Source organism: Rhinolophus sinicus, chromosome 3, assembly GCF_057876585.1.
Source record: "Rhinolophus sinicus isolate RSI-liver-muscle chromosome 3, RSI-T2T, whole genome shotgun sequence".
NCBI lineage: Eukaryota > Metazoa > Chordata > Mammalia > Chiroptera > Rhinolophidae > Rhinolophus > Rhinolophus sinicus.
In genome coordinates, this window is record NC_142503.1 from 93,298,947 (window position 1) to 93,318,705 (window position 19,759).

At 49.4% G+C, this 19,759-nt stretch overlaps 1 protein-coding gene and 2 long non-coding RNA genes across 4 annotated transcripts; 1 reads left to right on the forward strand and 2 right to left on the reverse strand.

Annotated features, from left to right (window-relative positions):
• Window positions 1-2,693: 2,693 nt before the first annotated feature.
• LOC148758531 (uncharacterized) lies at window positions 2,694-6,833 on the reverse strand. Its single transcript, XR_016020744.1, has 2 exons — window positions 4,175-6,833; window positions 2,694-2,903 (listed from the first exon to the last, which is right to left on the reverse strand). It is a non-coding gene; the product is annotated as an uncharacterized LOC148758531 (long non-coding RNA).
• On the forward strand, window positions 6,749-7,823 carry LOC141570657 (uncharacterized). 2 transcript variants are annotated; one of them, XR_012494930.2, is made up of 4 exons: window positions 6,749-6,845; window positions 7,015-7,249; window positions 7,472-7,592; window positions 7,677-7,823. It is a non-coding gene; the product is annotated as an uncharacterized LOC141570657 (long non-coding RNA). The 2 variants fall into 2 exon arrangements; XR_012494931.2 differs by having other exon boundaries at window positions 6,844-7,249.
• Window positions 7,824-7,842: 19 nt separating this feature from the next.
• Window positions 7,843-10,363, reverse strand: ABHD11 (abhydrolase domain containing 11). The gene is made up of 6 exons (XM_019754996.3): window positions 10,145-10,363; window positions 9,842-9,977; window positions 9,001-9,174; window positions 8,655-8,825; window positions 8,370-8,551; window positions 7,843-8,134 (listed from the first exon to the last, which is right to left on the reverse strand). The coding sequence occupies exons 1-6, from the start codon at window positions 10,261-10,263 to the stop codon at window positions 8,002-8,004; spliced, it is 915 nt and encodes a 304-aa protein (XP_019610555.2). The 5' UTR covers window positions 10,264-10,363; the 3' UTR covers window positions 7,843-8,001.
• Window positions 10,364-19,759: the final 9,396 nt, after the last annotated feature.

Below are 19,759 nucleotides of genomic sequence, written 5' to 3' on the forward strand. Positions count from 1 at the left end.
GTGTGTAGCATGATTCAATGGAGTGGGTCATGGGTGCACGCCAGAGCCCAATGTCTGGCCCTGCAGGGAGAGGGCAGGAAGGGGAGACACAGGTCTTGCTCTCAGAGAACCCCAGTGTCAGGCCAAGCATCACTTACTGAAATGAATGTTAAATGGTAGCATGCAAAATAAATAAAAAATGAACATGTGCCCTTCACCTTAAACTCCGCCTTTCTGATAAAGGTCTTACCCTCATTCAATCACTTACTCATTCATCAAACATTCTCTTGAATACCATGCTCTGGTATCACTGTTCTGTCAGGTGCTCCTAGTGTAATGGGAGAGACAGATATGATTTCAATATGTGAGGGATCCAGGGAGGCTTTCAAGAGGCGGTGTGATGCTCCAGCTGTGTGTTGGAGGAGTGGGGTTGCAGTAGGGGGTATTGCAGGGTTTCTGGACAGAGGAAGGTGTGTGCCCAAAGACACTGGGGTGAGGGCAGCACTTGGAGAATCTCCGGAGCCTGCTGTGATGCTCAGGTGTAAGGGTGAGCATGGGTGGGAGATGAGTGAGGGAGGCCTCGAAAGTTAAACTTTATTGTGCAGACAAGGAAGAGACAATTAAGGATCAGACTTTTATTCCTGTAATCAAAAAGTACTTAGTCACCCTGCAACTAAGATTGAACATGGCACCTTGAGCTGAGCTGCCGCTGAGCTCCCGGATGGCTCAGTTGGTTGGAGCACGTCCTCTCAACCACAAGGTTGCCGGTTCGACTCCCGCAAGGGATGGTGGGCTGCACCTCCTGCAACTAACAACGGCAACTGGACCTGGAGCTGAGCTGTGCCCTCCACAACTAAGATTGAAAGGACAACAACTTGACTTGGAAAAGTCCCAGAAGTACACACTGTTCCCCAATAAAGTCCTGTTCCCCTTCTCCAACAAATCTTAAAAAAAAAAAAAGTATTTAGTCAGCATTTACTATGTGCCGACTGTTCTAGATGTCGGAGATGTGGCAGAAAACAGGACCAACAAAAGTCCTTCCACAAAAGTTCTTTCCCTCATGGAGTCCACATTCTAGTAGAGGAAAGAGATGGTAAACAAACAAGTAAATAACAGAATGGTGATAATATGCGATGGAGAAGATAAAGTAGGAAAGAAGAAATGAGGGTGCTGGGTTTGAGGTAGGATTCCAATTTTAAATTTGGTGGTCAAGGAGGGCTGAGATGGTGGCATTTGAGTATGAGGTCGGACAATTAAGTTCGTGAAATCCTAGAGAAGGTGCTACATACTTCATTGCTGAATATCACTATGGTCACCTTCGAAGTACTCCCCTTGGGAAGCTATACACAGATGCCTGAGCCTAGTCCACCCTTCAAAGCAATTTTGGAACTCTTTTTCTGGAATGGCCACCAGAGCTGTCGTCGTATTACCCTTGATGTCCTGAATGTCATCAAAATGTCTTCCTTTCAATATTTCCTTTATCTTCAGGTAAAGAAAGATAAAGTCACCCTCCCTACTCACCTGATCTGGCCCCCTGGTTACTGGGGGCCAGATCAGGTGAGTAGGGAGGGTGTTCCAATACAGTTATTTGTTGACTGGCTAAAAACTCCCTCACAGACAGTGCTGTGTGAGCTGGTGCATTGTCGTGATGCAAGAGCCATGAATTGGTGGTGAAAAGTGCAGGTTGTTTTTGTCTAACTTTTTCATGCAGCCTTTTCAGCACTTCCAAATAGTCAACTTGGTTACTTGTTTGTCCAGTTGGTACAAATTCATAATGAATAATCCCTTTGATATCAATAAAGGCGAGCAACATCATTGCAACGAGTTTGCGAGCTTAATTGTCAGACCTCATAAGTATCCAAAAGGGGTGAGGAAGTGAAACATGTATGTCTCTGGGGAAAAGCATTCTGGGCAGAGGGAACATCGAATGCAGTGACCATGAGCATGGAACGTGTTGGAGAAACAGCAAGAAGGCAAGGATGCTTGGAGCACAGTGAGTGAGGAAGGCGACGTCAGAGAAGTCGAGGGAAGGGCCTTGTAAGCAATGGCGCTTTTGGCTTGTACTCTCTGAGTAGGATGGAAGCCACGGGGGGGGGGGGGGGGGGATGTTGAGCAGAGGAGGCACGTGATCCATCTTGGTTTTTAACAGGATCGCTCTGACTGCTCAGTGGAGAGGAAACCGAAGGGGACATGGAGGAAGCAGGGACATCATTTAGGAAGTGTTTGCAATGATGCAGGTGGCTGGGACAAAGGTGATGACAGTAGTAGTGGTGAGAAGTGGTCATATTCTGGATACATTTTAAAGTCAGAGCCAACTGAGAAAAAGAGATCGATCTCAAGGATGACTATGGTCAAGGTTTTGACCTGAACACCCGGATGGTGTTGCAGTTTGCAAAGGTGGGGGAAGAACTAGAGGAGAAGCAGGTTGGGGTAGAGGTAAATCAGGATTTGGGGTTTGGACCTATTAAGTTTGAGTTGCCCATTAGACAGCCCAATGGGGAGGGCAAGTAGGCCATTGCCCATGTAAGCCTGGAATTCCTGGGAGAGGTCCAGGATGGGTGTGGCCAGCATAGAAGGTTCTTAAAACAGAGGTCCCTCTGCAGCAGTGTGGAGGACAGCTAGAAAGGAGTGCAGGAGAGACACCAGAGACTGTGACTGTCTGAACAAAAGTAGGACTGTCAGGCTGGAGAAAAGGGTCAAAGGGATTCAAGAGATTTATTTAACATGATATACTTTATTTCAATTATCAAAAGAATATGTTTGTTGTGAAACATGAAAACAATGACAGATATTATGAACTAGAAGCTCCGGCCCTGGCGACTGACCATATGCAGATAAGAGCAGAATTGACACTTGGAGGAGGAGCAGATCGGGGCAGGTGAGGAGTTCAGACTGGGACGTGTAACCCAGACATCCAGGGAGACCTGTAAATGGTCGATGAGGAGTTGGTGTGGAACACCAGCTGGGGACTTGGGAGGCAGGAGTATCCATTTGGGGTAGAGATGGAAGTTGCAGGGCACAGTCCAGACTGGGAGAAATATGTTGACACTGACAAGATAGTGACAGGGAAGTACAAGGCTTCACGGGTCCGGAGGCAGCTTGTGTAGGATTCAGGAATAGCTCTGTCCCTGGGGAATCGTGGGAGGGTGCAGAACAGGAAGGGGCAGCCGACCCCCTCCGTGGCAGGGGAGTGTGTGTGTGTCTGTGTGTCTGTGTGTGTGTGTGTGTGTGTGTGTGTGTGTGTGAGAGAGAGAGAAAAAACAAGGGCTGCAGGTGGAAGTGAAATGCCCCTCACAGGTGAGGGATGGGCAGAGCCAGAGGAGCCAGAAACATGGCAGACTTTAAAATAGAAACTGCTACACAAGGCGTCATGGGTTGCCAGAGCAGCTAACTCCCTGAGACCAGGGACCACTTCACAGAGGCGGGGCATTTGAATTGGGGCGTAAAGAATGATGGCCTGGTGAAGAATAGTACTTGATGCTACTATAACTCTTATTCCTGTGTGGATATATTCTGTGTGGGGTGTCTGTCCCCTCATTTGATGGGGACGTCTGAAGACAAGAAAATGAGCAGTGTTCCTAGAAAGGAGCACTGGGGGGAAAGGCTGGACATTTGGGAGCTTTCAAGGCCTCTGGGCGCAACGTGGGGTTTCCATCCCACAGGCCCCTTGCCCACTGGATCCCTGATGTTGGCAACTGCTGCCACCTGCTGGGGAAGGCTGGTGTTGCCTCGCGCAGGCCATTGCAGCTGAGCACCTGTGTGCCCAGGTTGGGAGGAGAAAAAACAAGGGCTGAAGGTGGAAGTGAAATGCACCTCACAGGTGAGGGATGGGCAGAGACAGAGGAGCCAGAAGGAAGAAAAGGCAATGGAGTGGGGCGAGAAGGTAGCCTTACAGAAGTCGGGCCCAGGTCAGGAGGGCGTCTAAGTCAGGGGGAGCCTGGTTGTTTTGGGAGATTCGATACAGACAGGGGGATTGAACAGATTATTAAATATATTGAAGACATTTGGGGAAATGGGGTAAAATATGGGAAGGGGGAAAGCTGGGATAAATCCTGTGCCATTGGACTGGAATTTAAGCTCTAAATGTAAACATTTTTTTCCATATATGTAAATTGTATTTGTTAGGGTTTTCCAGAGAACCAGAACCAATAGAATAAATATATAGAAAGAGATTTATTATGAGGAGTTGACTCACAGATGATGGAGGCTGAGAAGGCCCACAGTCTTCGTCTGTAAGCCGGAGACTTGGAAAGCCAGTAGTGTAGTTCCAGTCTGAGTATGAAGGCCTGAGAACCAGGAACACTGACAATGTATGTACCAGCACAAGGGCAGGAGAAGACCAGTATCCCAGCTCAAGAAGTTAGAAAGAGAAAGAATTCAACCTTTCCTCTGCCTATAGTTCTATTCAAGCCCTCAACAGATTGGATGAAGCCCACCCACGTTGGGAAGGGCCATCTGCTTTACTCAGCCCACCGAGTCAAATGGTAATCTCACCCTCACAGATGCACCCAGAAATAATGTTTAACCAGAAATAATTTTTAACCAGTCACGTTGACACATAAAATTAACCATCACATAGATAAACATAGATGTAACTGTGTGTTATGTGTGTGTATAAATGTGTGTCTCCTGAGTGGGCCTGGGAGTAGCGATTACCCTATTGGCAACAAGCACACCTCCCACCCAGATCTTGGTTTCGAAATACTATTCCCCACCAAAAAGAAGCAGGTATTCTTCCACAAATGGCTAATTCGAGAGCTGGTGCAGGGAAAAATAAGATGAGCCTGGAATATCTTGTTGAGCCATAAAGAAAGGCAGTGTTCAAAGAATGGTGGCACATATCCAAACAGCAAGAGGTCAGCAAGGGGCACCTATTGACCAAACCTAGGACAATTTGAGCTTCGAAATAAAAGACAGGAATGGGTTATAATGCATTGAATAAAATAGGAAACCATGATCCCATCTGATAGAAATAAATAAATAAATAAATAGGGGTGATGAAAAAGTTATATTTTTTTTTTTGGGGGGGGGGAATAGTGTGTTTCTCCAGGGCCCATCAGCTCCAAGTTGTTGTCCTTCAATCTAAATCCAGTCACTGTCCTTCAATCTGACTCCAAGTCCAGTCACCGTTTTCAATCTTTAGTTGCAGGGGGCGCAGCCCACTATCCCACGTGGGAATTGAACCGGCAACCTTGTTGAGAGCTTGTGCTCTAACCAACTGAGCCATCTGGCCGCCCCAAGAAAAAGTTCTTTACAGTAGAATACCAACAAATAATTGTAGAAGAAATGATGAAATTAGAAAATCATCATTTGTGAACTATTGTAGTAATACTTAATTTGGGCAAAAAACATCAATGGATGCTGAAACCTACGGGTGAAAGTGGGACGAAGGAAGTTTCAACGTCTCAGAGCACCTCCCTTCCCCAAGACTTATGGAGCATGATCAAGTGATCAACATTACTACTGCCAGTCATGGTTGCAAATGATATTGGATATGAGAAGACAGCATCATTTCTGATATTTCCTCCCAAAATGTGTAACACTGATCTAATCATGAGGAAGGATGGGACAAATGCAAATTGAAGAATGGTCTACAAAGTAACTTCCCTGTAATCTTCAAAAATGTCAAGGTCATGAAACTCCAAAGGCTGCAAATAATGTTCCGTTCTAGATTAAGGGAGACTAGAGAGATGTGACAACTGTGTACATTGCTTGATACCATATTATGTTTTGTGTTTTTTAACCATAAAAGGATATTTTGGGGGGGACACTGAACAGCAGTTTCCAAATAAAAAGTTAAAAAAAAAAAAAAAAGTCTGGCAACAGTGTTAGCCCTTCTTTTGGCTGACTCCTGCCAGCTGCAAGATTCATTTTGGATAAGCTCCTGTGGAACCCTTTCACTGACTGGGCGTGAGGGGCCTTCTTTGTGCTCCCACTGCCCCTGGACTCTGACATCCTTTCCTAGCTGTGCTTCACCCCTGCTAGCCCTGGACGTCCCTGAGAGCAGGAGTCTTGTCTGGATCATGGCACAAAGCAGCCTCTCAAAACAATGAACCTCAACGAAAGGGGTGTATTTGGGAATACAGCGCAACCCCACCTCTTCACCTGGGGTTCAACTAAAGAAATTGTCATGTCCGGCTGTTGGAGTGTACCTGGCTGAGTGGGACCCACAAGCAACCAGGAGTCATGTCTGAAGGGGTTTTCCTCGGGGGTCTCGGAGGAAATATTTAGGGCCTAATTCCCAAGACGTAACCTGGCAGAAGAGCCTCTCAATAGGGAAAATTCCCTTTTACACCTTTGACGTCACTGATGTGCTCAATGGTCACATTGGGAGGCGTGGGACACTGAGACCCTCTCCAGAGCACAGCAGACCCACCCACGCTCAAGGATCAGAATGGTGGAAATGTTGGAGGAATGAACAATATTGCTAGGGAAGATGGACATTCAAGATACTAGGAAGAATTTACCAGAAATAAACTTTTTCCTTCTGTTTTCTGCTGAGGTGAGGTTATAGTTATATGTGTGGATGATGCTATTCAAGGTACCAAGGTGCCAACCCTTCAGGTTGGGGAGCTAGGGCACGCATGTCTCTCAGCATTGCAGCGGCCCTTGCCGTCCTTTCTCTTCTCCTGAGGTGGGTAGAGCGCCCCCTTGGGGTGAGGAACACAGGAGAAGCTCTGGGCCTGCTTTGAGGGTTCCAGGATCTAGGAGGGTAGGCAGAGGACTGGCCTGCCCATCTGGGGCGGGGCCTGACAGGAGTGCCTTGCCAGGAAGGGAGGGCAAAGGGCCATGTCCCGTACCTGCCCCACCCGGGTGACAAGAGTCCCTGTCACCAGGCCACCCTCTCCGTCTAGAGCCTTCGAGGGGTAAGTGTCCTTCTGAATCCACCCTGTCTCTTTCCTGGGGATCAGGTGAGAATTCCTTTCCTCCTTGGGGGTCCAAACACCCTGCCCCCTATGCTTACCCTTAGGCCAGGCAGGGGCCACACCTGCCACCCCCTCAGCATGGGCACAAGTCTCCCTGCTCTACTTTCAGAAATCCATGAAACTGGGGCACTGGGTGGCAGATCTGGAACGTCTCGGACCCTTCTCCTTCTGACATCAGCATCAGGGATAAGACCAGAGCAGAAGGACCTCATCCAGGCGAGCCCCAGATCACTGTTCCCGCCTGTCACCCTACAATAGAGCCCAGTGACGGGAGCACTGGGGGACACCCAAGCAGAGCCCTCGCTGGATCAAGTACTCCAGGAGAGGGATGAAGCCATTGCTAAGTGAGAGGCAGTTGTTTGTGGGGTTGGGGAAGCAGTAGGTGGCTTACCCTCACGACTCTGTGCTGCTATAGGAGGGGAGGGGGGAGTCAGGCATTCCCTGTGGGAAAGCCAAACACCCATCCAGTCATAAGGCAGGGGCTGTGGCCACACCTACCCACCCCCAGGGCCCAGCATCAGATCTGCAGGGCCCAGGCCTCAGGCTGTCCTCCCTGCCACCTGCAGGAAGCAGGCAGTGGAGGCTGAGCTGGACACATGCAAAGCCAAGTTACGAGCTGTGGAGGCCCAGCTGCTGGAGGTCCTGGAGGAGAAACTGAGACTGAGGCAGGAGGTGGAGGCCTGGGAGGTAGGGTGAGAATGTCGGCTGGGCACGGGAGGCACAGGGAGATGGGCCCAGGGTCTGCCCCTGAACCTGCTCTCCTGCCCGCAGGAGGACGTGCAACAGCTGGTGAGGCAGCGGGTTGAGAGTCAGCTGCACAGAGAGTCCAGAAGCTCTTTGAGAGCCCCCATGGAACCTGGAGCTGCCAGGGCCCCTTCGGTCCCATTCCTCCTGGTTCGATGGGGACGTTGGCGGTGAGAGAGCTCAGCCCAGGACCTTGAGAGCTGTGTCTTTATTCATTAAACTTGAGGTCTGACTACCTTTACATACTCATGCCCTTTCAATGCTTGCCTGAGTCTTTCTGTGCAGAAATATGAAGCAGGCCACAGGGTCCTGAAGCCTGGGTTTGAAACATGCCCCTTCTGGCCAGCAACTCTCAGGTCAGAAAGCCTCGTATGGCAGCCATGAAGTCCTGCGGGCAGTTGGCGTGGATCCAGTGGCCAGCATTAGGCACCGTCTGTATCTGGGCCCGAGGGAAGAGTCGTCTAATCTCAGGGTAGTGACTGGGACTGTCCGTCAAAGAGAAGGCCACCAACAAGGGGTGAAAGTGGGGAGACGGGGAGAGAAAGAGAGAAGTGGAGGCAGAGCCGGGAGAGATGGAGAGCCATGTGAGTTCACATGTCCCACGGTGTTTCTAAGCTCTCAGGAGCCCCCTGCCCACCCCCAAGCCCTCCCTGAGGTAGGCACCCGGGCTGATGGCTGGATAAGTAAGGCATGCCCTGCCTGCCACCCAGCCTGGCTTACTGTACGAAGTTAGAGTTTCCACCAAGGAGGAAGAGGGTTGGCCCAGGGTAGGCTTCTTGGCATACTGGGAAGGCCAAGATCTTGTCCACGTGCTGGGCCAAGGCATCCAGGTTCACCCGCCACACAAAGCGGCTCCCTGCCTCCACCAGGTTGGTGAGCAGGAACTGCCGCACGGCAATATCCTGTAGGGGGTGTAGTTGGGGGAACTCCCTGTGACACCTGGGGCGACCACTCTTCCCTTGACAGGTCCCAACCAGCACCATCTGGGGGGCTTGGGGGCATCACCTGGATAACAAGGCTGAGCTGTTCATCAGCTAGTTTGCGGGCACAGGAGCGGGACACTTCATCTGGGATCTCTATGGCTTTCATGGCTGCTATGTAGGTTGGAAAGGCTGAGCTGGATGTGGTCTCCACTGGGCTGATGTCCACGGCAATCAGACGTTCCACCAGCTCTGGCTGTGGGAGAGAACCAAACTGGGGACTCAGCCTTAGGGCAGGTACAGTGGGTCACAGGCACAGTTCCTGGATCCTGAACTTGGCCATCCAAGGCTCCTTTGAGTGTCCCAGGTTGCCTGCTGGGCACTCAGAGTCTATAGTGGATGAGAGGAAGCCCTGGATAGGGACAACTCACCCTCTGGAGTGCCAACAGCATGGCTGTCTTGCCTCCCATGCTGTGGCCAATGAGGACACAGGGAACCAGGCCCAGCTGGGGCAGCAGGTCCTGCAGGTCCTGGCTCATGTCTTCGTAGCTCATGTCTGGGCTGTGGGGGCTGTCACCATGGTTCCGAGCATCCACTGTCAGCACCTGGGGAGTGAGGTGAGAGGGGCAGCACTGACATCCAAATTCTGGGTGTAGACAGGCCTGGAAGACAGGCAGGTTGCGGGGGTGGAGAGCCTGGGGAGAGATCCTGAAGTGGAAGAAGGGTGCAGATGGTGAGAGGGCTCAGTTCCCTCGGGAGCCCAGAAGAAGAACCTGGGGCCACTCTGCCACAGAAGGGAAGGCCCAAGGAGTGTGACCACATCTCTGAAGGTCTGGCGGAGCTGGGTGGCAACCCCAGAGAAGGCCGACGCCAAGAATTTCCAACAGTTGAAGCACAGAAGGATGGGCTGCTGTACGAGGTGATAAGCTCCCTGTCATCCCTGGTGAACAACCAGGGGCTGGTCCTCTTAGCGGGGAGGGTGTTGGCACTCAGGCATTGGACAGACGGGCATAGCTCAGAGTAGAGCATGCAAATGGGAATAGACTGGATGGAAGAAAACACAAGGGAATGAATGGAGTCCATCTAGGGCCTGGGTCTGTCCTGCGGGCTCCATTCTTAGGTCAACCTGTCCTTTCATTTCTTCAGAGATCTGTCATTGCTCAGCCGGGGCCAAGCAGCGAGGGCACAGAAGCGGGCCTAGCCTCACCCTCATCTCTGGTCCCGCCCACAAGGCCCCGCCTCCTACGGGACCCCGCCTCCCCGGAAGCTCACCCTCCGGCCTGTCTGCTGGGCCAGGGCCTTGGCGATGGAGTTAAAGTTGGTTTTGCAGCCGAAGAGTCCATGCAGGAAGACGAGGGCCGGGAGGGCCGCCTCCCCGTCCAGAAGCTTGTAGGAAAGCGGCACAGGCCTAAAGGGAGGAGCAAGGATGGGGGGAGATTCTGAACCGGCTGGTGAAGTGGTTTGGGAGGAGCGGGCTGAGAGGGGGCGGGCCCATGCGGGGAAGGTGGAGCCATCGGGGCGGGACCAGAGGGGAACGATTAAAGGACTGCCTCCCACCGGGCGCCCTTGACTGACCTCGGCTCGGCACCGCCTGGTCCGCTGCTGCTGGGTGCGACATGAACCCTGGAGAAGCTGGTTCTGGAAGGGCTGAGCCCCCTGTAGGGGAGCCTCCTGGCGCAGGCCCAGCAGAGCATACCCGGGAGCCACTACTACCCAGCACGCACCTCGCTTGCAAGTCCTGTACCCTAGCTCCGCCTCCCGCCTTTGCTCGGAGCCGCGTCCAGTTCTGACTGGAGCTCCGCCTTTTCCCCGCCCCCTATCGCAAATTCCTCCCCGCCTTTGCTCACGTTTCCTTACGTAATCCCAGAAGCTGTCCATCCCCCTCCAGCTCCGCCCCTTGCGCCGCTACGTTATGTCCTCAGGCACAGTGACCGCCCGCCGGAGCACTGCCCCTAGCCCCGCCCCTGCGGAGCTCCGCCCAGCCCCTCCCCGCTCAGAATCCTTGCGGGGAGACAGGACCCTGCTTTCTGGGAATCGGTCCCAGCCTGTCAGGATGTCTTGGGTTTTGGCGCGAGCTCTGGGCAGCCACGGGACAGGTCCTTGGCAAGCCAAGGAGGCTCTGCCTTGGCCCGCTCCCGTCGCTGCACCTGGTCTGCTTCCCTGCCCTGACGCACCGTCTTGGGTGGGTGCCATACTTTCCGTGCCGCAGGCGGGCGCAGGCGTGAAGCGCGCAGTACTCCAGAGCCCGAGGCCCAGACAGGACAGACGGAGCATCTCTTACCCATTCTGAAGTCGTGGACTCTAGGAATAGCTGAGAGGGACTCTGGAAGTTATCTTTAATCACATCCCCGCCCTTTACAGGTGGGGAAACAGAGGCAAACCGGAACCCTCTGGTCTGCCATTCGTGATGTGAGTCAAGATGGGAGGCCAAGGTCAAACCCTGGCCAGGTGTTTGTACTGGTGGGGGCATCTGAGCTGAAATGGCTCAGATCTTCTCCCACCTCCTCTTCATTCTCCCCCCCGCCCCCATTTACCAATAAAGTAATACACTATCCTCTCACCCTTAGAAATCCTGCAGAGAGATCACGTTCCTTTGCAATCCTGACCCGCTGCCATCTTCTCTCCCCAGTCTGGGATCGTGGTGGCACTGGTAGTATTGTCTCAGGTCTCTGAGCTCAGGTCTCATCTGGCTTCTGCTGCAGTCCATTTTCCAGCGGTTGTAAGAGTACCTGCTCTTGCTACAGCATTCTTCTCGGAAACCTTCAGGGACTCCCCATCCCTAAAGCTGACCATTGAAACTTCACCAAATTCCAAGACTCTCACAGTCTGATCCTACCTACATTTCTGCCTATGCTCCCCATTCTCTTATTACCCAATGAGGCACCCAGAAAACTACATTACACACCACCCTTTAGGTTTTACCACCCTCCTCCCGCACACTCCCACTGCTGGGATGTTGTGTCTGCCTTCCAGACAGCCAGTTGCCTGAGTCCAGTATAATTGCCATCTCCCCCTCAAGCCTTCCCAGATTTCCCCCTTGAAACTAATCTCTTCCACTCCATGTTCTCAAAGCATTTGCAAGTCTACTACACAGTATTATAGAACTGACCTTCTCTGTGTCCACCATTGGCTGGGGGCTCCTGGAGGACCAGAGCCATGTTTTGTCCATGTTTTGTTTGGTGCAAAGGGCAATAGTAATTTTACTGAATGATAATGGACAGATTCAGGGCACTGAGGCTTAGCTCGTGGCTGGGTCTGTGACCCCTCCAGGAGATGACACCTGGGCTAGCCAGTGTTACCCCACCCCCAACCACGTCTTTAGGGCAGGCTGGATGGAGTCCTGACCAGTAGGAGGCATCCTAACTCTAAGGCCTAATAAATGTCTTGCTGAGTGAAATGGCCCCCATCAGCCTGGGGACTAGTAGGTGTTTTGTCTAATCTGAGGAGGGCTTTGAAGTCATTGGAGACTCTACACACAGCAGGTGGTATGATCATTTGTTGTCAGCATAGTCATTAGGGAAGTGATAAGGACACCTGAGCCCTGGATGGAGGCTTTTCCAGGGCTTGGGGGGCTTGGTCCAAGGCCTGGCGGGGGAGGGGGCATGCTCAGAGAGTTGATCAAGCAGTGTTTTTCTAGAGTTGGTGGAAGAAGGGGAAGGGGGTTCACCTAATATTGGTGTTTCAGAAAGGTAGTATTTCAAACCACCCCCACTACAGCCTACTGTCCAGCCCAATAACCTGAGCCTGACCCAGGACGCTTGACATCAGCCCAGAGTCAGATCCCTGAGTCTAGGGGCAGAAGCGATATTGAGGCATTCTCGGCCCCAGGACCTCAGGTGTGTCTGCTTAGGGCAACATCAACAAGCAGAAAAACCAGTGGGCTTAAGGTTTCCACTTGCTGCTACCTGGGAAAAACTCTGATGATGGAGTGTTGGGGATGAGTGAACCTGGGGCCGGCCCACGGTTCCTCACCTCGTTAGGAACGAGCCAGTGGACTCGCTGTTGGTTGGTGAGGGTCTCTCCTTTGGGGGTGTCAAGCCGCTGGAGGGCAGGCCTTCTGAACCCCTGCTATGCTGAGGTGGTGTGGGGGAGGGGGAGAAACGGTGCAGAATGAGAACCGCGAGGAGGTTGAGTCTACACTTTTGCGTCCTTGTTCCCAGTAGTCCCGACTCCCCTGTGACGTGGAATGGTGTTTTCACTCTCATTTTACTGCTGTGAAAATGGAGATACGGAGGTGAAGTAACCCAGATCCAATCACTCAGCCCGTGCATGGCCCAGCCCGCATTCCTTCCCGGGCTGTGTGACGCCTAATGCAGTGTTCCGCCCTTCTGGCTCGGGACTGCAGGCCCAAGGGGTGCGGCCTGCGGGGGCGGGGACACTGCACCCCGGTGGCGACGGCGTTGAATGGGTTAAGGCGGGGAGGCGGCGGGTGTCGCGTAACCGCACCTGGACCAGTATCGGTCACGTGGCCAGGGTTTCACCTGCCCCGCTGAGCAGGGACAATCAGGCCGCTGTTCTGCGGTTGGTCGCTATGGTGACAGAACTGAGCCTGGGGAGGTCACGAGGGCAAATTCCTGCCGGTCAGCAGGGTGGGGCGGGAGTGTCAATCATGTTGGGTCCGGCTGAGGCTCTCAGAAGACCCCTTGAAGTTTCTCAGGGGGCTGTCCCCAGCGGGCCCCTATGTGACTCCCACCCAACCGTCTCCTATCTCATCCCTCCCATCCACGCCCCCCCTCCAGTTTAGCTTCTCGCCACAGATTTTGAACCTGAGTTTATTAACCTGCCAGGACTTTCATCTATATTATCTTGTTTAATCTGCACAACAGCCTTTTTCCCTCATGGGCGTGGTAATCCCCTGTGCCTCCCCCAGACTCACGGAGTACTTTGAGAACATTCTCTCCTTCCTTCTACAGCCAACGGACACTTTTGGAAGTCTCTACTACTACGTGCCTTTCTACACACAGGCACCTTTCTAGACACAACCATGAACAAAATAAACTCGTGGAACACACACTAGTGGGTTCTGTGGAGTATTTATTTTCTTCAGAGCATGTTGGGAAGGCCCCTGGGGACCGTTGTCAGCAGGCAGGGACTGCACGTGGTCATCCCATCGCTCTGGTGTCTAGAACACCTCTGGAGGCCTCTCTGCCACCCCCAGGCTCCTCCTGTTCCTTCCCTCCATGCTTTGCCCCAGGTCGACAGATCCTCCAACTTTTGCTTGTATCCACTCCAGAACCTCCAACAGGCCTTGGTAAGAGCAAGGCTTGTCAACCTTTTCTCTATCCAGTCTCATGTGCATGGTCACTGCAGACCGAGTAATAGTCTCATCACACACACAGATTCTTAAAGTGGGTGGAGTGAGCACACCTTCCCTTTTGGAGTAGAGGTGGTGAAGGGAGTCCTTGTATTTTGAAAACCAACAACCTCCACTCCCTGTTGACAAACACCAGCCTGCAAGGTATACTCCAGCCTCCTCTGCCTGCATTATGGAGACTTTGCTTATTGAGCACCTACTATGTGCCAGGCACTGGGGATGCCAGGGTGAACCCAAATCAACTCATAGACCTGGAAGTCAGGTGAGGACTAGTAAATATTCAAAGGAAAGTGAGAATAGAAAGCTGAGGAATCTGATAGAACCTGGGGTCACTAAGGTGGCTCTAAAGAAGTGATGTTTCTTTAGAATGGAGCATCTGAAGGCTGAGTAGGAGTCTGCCAGGTGAAGGATTTACAGTGGAGGAGGGTGTTCCACAAGTGGGAACACCATGTGCCATGGCAAAGCCATCCCATCTCCCAGCGTAGAATCTTAGAAGTCATTCTTGTCACCTGCTTCCTTACCCCCCACCCCCATCCACTCCCTCACATAGTTCTGCTGATTTTTATCTCCCGGATAGCTCTGCTATCCATCCACTTCTCTCCTTCTCCATGGCCCCATCTCCCCTGCATTGCTGCCTCCTCACTGGACCCTCCAGCCCCTAAATGCTAACCAGCAAGATCTTGTATTTTGATGTTAATCTAGTTTGTTCCTTCCTACGTTTTTCTATTTTTCTGTGCTCATTGCCCCCCTGGAGATAAACATATGTGTCAGACCAGAAAGTAGAAAAGCTGGTTTATGAGTTTCAAAAACTGAAGCCCTGAGGGGAAGGGAATGCATCAGCAGAGACAAGTATCTTGGACAAGAATGGGAGGGAGAGTCCGCCACCTGCTTCTTGGCAGCGTCCCCAGAGAGGAATGGCTCATGGGTTTTATAGGCAGGCAGGACCATAGGCAGCTTGCAGAATATTCCCCAGTCCCAAGCCCAAACAGACACAGTGTAAAGCACGGGAAGGAAGGGGCCAATGAGACAGGAGGGTTATGTCTCAGCAGTGATCACTGTTGCCTGAGGGCTGGATGCTGTCCAACCTCCTCCTCCCCCCAGTCTCCTTCCTTGCCCTTCCCCACCACCCAGCAAATTTGGCCCTGCTGAATATCCTGGAACTGCGTCCCAGCCTCAGGAGGATTAAAGTTCAACTTGTTTCCAACTTCCTAGGGTGAATGGAGCATCCAGGATATAATGTCATTGTATGTCTAAGTTGGTGGACTGACTTTCATAATTGCCACTATACCATACACATTCATCACTGACTTTCTTTATAAATCAACAATCCAATAATACATTTAACAAATATTTGCTGAGCACCTGCTAATGCCAAGTGTGAATTATAGAGCTAGGAATATGGCAATTACATGGCCCTGTTCCTCAAGGAACACAAACACACACACAGACACACACACACATAACACACACACATGCACACACACACACACACACACACACACACACACACACAAACACACAAACAAAAATCCCTGGCTTTTGTTCTCTCCAGTGGGGAAGACAGGCCATAAACAAAGAAATTTAAACAAAGAAATAAATATGTAGGGGGCTGGCCCACTGGCTCAGGCGGTTGGAGCTCCATGCTCCTAACGCCAAAGGCTGCCGGTTCAATTACCACATGGGCCAGTGTCCTCTCAACCACAAGGTTGCCAGTTTGACTCCCACAAGGGATGGTGGGCTGCACCCCCTGCAACGAACAACAGCAACTTGACCTGGAGCTGAGCTGCACCCCCCACAACTAAGATTGAAAGGACAACAACTTGACTTGGAAAAAAGTCCTGGAAGTACACACTCTTCCCCAAAAAGTCCTGTTCGCCATCCCCAATAAAATCTTTAAAAAAAAGCGCAGTATTTCTCATTCACCAAAAAAATAGAAATAAATATGTGATAAATTCAGAGAGCAGGCTGCTATGCTTGAAAATAATTGGGGGATGAGATAATTAAGTAGGACAATAAGGAAAGACCTCAGGTAAAGTGAAAGCTGAAGAATAAGAAGGAGGTAGTCATATGAACACCAGGGGAAAAAGTGTTCTAGGCAGAAGGAATAGCAAGTGCAAAGGCCCTGAGGTGCACAAGACCTTCTCCTGTTACAGGAAGTTGGAGCAGAGAAAGCAAGGGAGAAAGCATATATGAGGTGGGCTGTGGTTGGTCCAAGCAGGGCCTGGTAGGAGATCTGGTCTTCATTCTAAGAGAAATGAGAACCAGTAAAGGGTTTAAGCAGGAAGAGACATGATGATTTACATTTGTATAGGGTTTTTTTTTTTCTGTATGGGAGAAGGTGGGGGACAGATTAAAGGGGAAATGGAAAAGGGGAAGGACAAGCAGCTAAGAGGCTATTGCAGTTGTCCAGTTGGGACATGATGGTAATTTTTGATCAGGAGGAGGCTGTGGAGGTAGAGAGAGAGAGAGAGAGATTTTTTTTTAATGATTAAAGTTTATTGGGGTGACAATGGTTAGTAAAGTTACATAGGTTTCAGGTGTACAATTCTGTAATACATCATCTAGATATCATATTGTATGTTCACCACCCAGAGTCAGATCTCCTTCCATCACCATATATTTGATCCTGAAGATAGATAGATTTGAGATATATTTTGACTTAGTATTAATGGGATTTGATGAAGAGTGGGTGGGTAGAGAGGAAGATGGTGAGAAAAAAGGAAGGAACCAAGGACAACTCCCAGGTTTCTGGAATGAACACGTGAGTAGTTGTGCTGTTTCCTGAGTGGGGGAAGGCTGGAGAGGAACATTTTCCCCCCCTCTACAGGGTACTAGCTGTAGGGAGTTCCACTTGAGGCATGTTAAATTTGAGATGCCCATGAGATATCAAAATAGTTGGCCCTCCATATCCTCAGGTCTCACATCCATGGATTCAACCAAATGTGGATCAAAAATATTTGGAAAAAAATTATCATAAAGTTCCCAAAACAAAACTTGAGTTTGCCACAGGCGAGCACTATGCTGACTCCACATGACTGAAGTGATACGTAAGTGTACCCTGCTGTAGCCTCTAGGCAAATGCTGCACTGTTTTCTGTAAGGGACTTGAGCGTTTTTTTTTATTTTGGTATCTGTGGGGGTCCTGGAACCAATCCGCTGCGGATCCTGAGGGACAACTCTAGTTAGCATCTACTGAGTGTTTAACATATGCCAAGCACTGTTCTAAGTGCTTTATATCCCTTAACTTACATCCATTATATCCGTTAACTCATTTAGTCCTCCTAATAGCTGTGAGAGGGTACATGTATTATTTATGATTCCTCCTTTATAACTGAAAGAATTGAGTCACAGAGAGGTTAATTAATTTCTCAGGATCACACAGCTTTGAAGCTGCTGGGCCAGGATTCAATCCCAAGTAGTTGCGATCTAGGGTCCATACTGTTAACTGCTGCCTGCCATGACCTCTGAGGTATTCAAGGAGGCAGCTGGACACCTGAGTGGGGAGTTTGGAAGAGAGGTCTGGGAGCCAGAGGATGTGAAAACCATGGGAATAGGAGAGACCATCAAAGGGGACACAGCGTATGAGAGGAAGCAGGCCCAGGACAGAGGACCCTTGGAGTTAAGCAGAGTTAAGACCCAGGAAGGGAGCCAGGAGAGGGGGCATAGAGGGAGGAGAAGGCCAGGTGAAGTGGTGTCACAAAGGGCAAGATAAGTGGAGATCCTGTGGAGGAGGGAACAGTCAACTACATCAGAGATTGCTGAGAGTTGTGAGGATGTTCCAATTATAAAAATGGCTGTTGACTATGGCAACCTGGAGACTGCTGGGGACCTTGTCAGGAGTAGCTTGAAGGCGTGAAGTTGTGGGGCCAGGAGCAGACCTGAGTGGCTGATTGCAATGTGGGTGGGGAGGAAGCAAAACTGGGGGCCAGATAACTTGAGAAGGTGAGCAGAGAAACGGGATGGCATCTGTTTGGAGACGAGAAGTCCGGAAACTTTTTTTTTTTTTTTTTAGGAATGGAAATACCTAAACCTATTTGTATGTTGATGTGAAGGATACAGTAGACAGGGGTGGCATTTGATAAATACAAGAGAAAGAAGGTATTTCTGAGGTATATTTTTGTGTGTCAGTACAGATGTATCTTTTCTTTGTTAACTTTTTAGTATGAAAAATTTTAAACATATGAAGGGAGATAGAATAGGAACCTCCATGTACTTATCAGCTTCAACAGTTATCAACTTAAGGCCAATATTTTTAAAAAATTAAATTAAATTTATTGGGCTGACATTGGTTAATATATTATATAAGTTTTAAGTGTACAATTCTATAATAATACATCATCTGTATATTGCATTGTGTGCTCACCGTTCAAAGTCTTGTCTCCTTCTGTCACCATATATTTTGCCCCCTTTACCCTCTTCTTCCCCCCAACTACCCTTCCCCTCAGGTAATTACCATGCTGTTGTCTGTGTCTATAAGTTTGTCTGTTTGTTTGTTGCTTTCGGTTTTACATCCTACATATGAGTGAAATCATATGGTTCTTGTTCTTTTCCATCTTATTTCACTTAGCATGATACTCTCAAGATCCATTTATGTTGTCCCAAATGGCAGTATTTTATCTTTTCTTAAGGCGGAGTAGCATTTTATGGTATAAATGTACCACATCTTCTTTATCCAATTATCCATCAAAGGGCACTTCGGTTGTTTCCCTGTCTTGGCTACCATGAATAATGCTGCAGTGAACATAGGGGTATATATATCTTTATGAATAAATGTTTTCAAATTTTGGGGGTAGACACCCAGAAGAGGGATTGCTTGGTCATATGATAGCTCTATTCTTATTTTTTTGAGGAACCTCCATACTGTTTTCCATAGTGGCTGTGTCAGTTTACATTCCCACCAGCAGTGAATGAGGCTTCCTTTTTCTCCACAGCCTCTCCAACACTTGTTATTCCTTGTCTTATTGATAATGGCCATTCTAACAGGTATGAGTTTTGTGGTTTTCATTTGCATTTCCCTCATAGCTAGTGAAATTGAGTATTTTTTCATATATCTGTGGGCCATCTGTATGTCTTCTTGGAAAAAGTGTTCAGGTCCTTTGACCATATATATATTGTTTGCAAATATATTCTCCCATTCAGTTGGTTGCCTTTTCATTTTGTTGATGGTGTCTTTTACTTTACAGACACTTTTTGGTTTGATGTGTTTTATTTAGTATGTAGTCCCATTCATTTATTTTTGCTTTTACTTCCCTTGCCTTTGGGGTCAAGTTCATAAAAGCCTCTCTGAGACCAAGGTCTATAAGTTTAGTACCTATGTTTTCTTCTATGTGTTTTATTGTTTCAGAACTTATATTTAAACCTTTAACCTATTTTGAGTTAATTTTTGATATATGGTGTCAAATAGAAGTCTAGTTTCATTGTTTTGCAATTTTCCCAACACCATTTATCAGACAGGTTTTCCTTTCTCTATTGTGTGTTTTTGGCTCCTTTGTTGAAAATTATTCACCCATATACATGTGGGTTTGTTTCTGGGCTTTCAATTCTGCTCCATTGATCTGTGTGTCTTACTTTTCTGCCAATATCATACCGTTTTAATTATTGTAGCTTTGACTATAATTTGATGTTAGGGAGTGTGATACCTTTGGCTTTGTTCGTTTTTCTCAGGATTGCGTTGGCTATTCAAGGTCTTTTGTGGCTTCATAAAAATTTGATGAATTTTGCTCTATTTCTTTGAAAAATGCCATTGGGATTTTGATGGAAATTGCATTAAATCTTTATATTGCTTTAGGTAACATGGCCATTTTAACCATGCTGATTCTTCCAATGCATGAGCATGGAATATCTTTCCATTTCTTTGTGTTTTCTTCAATTTCTTTC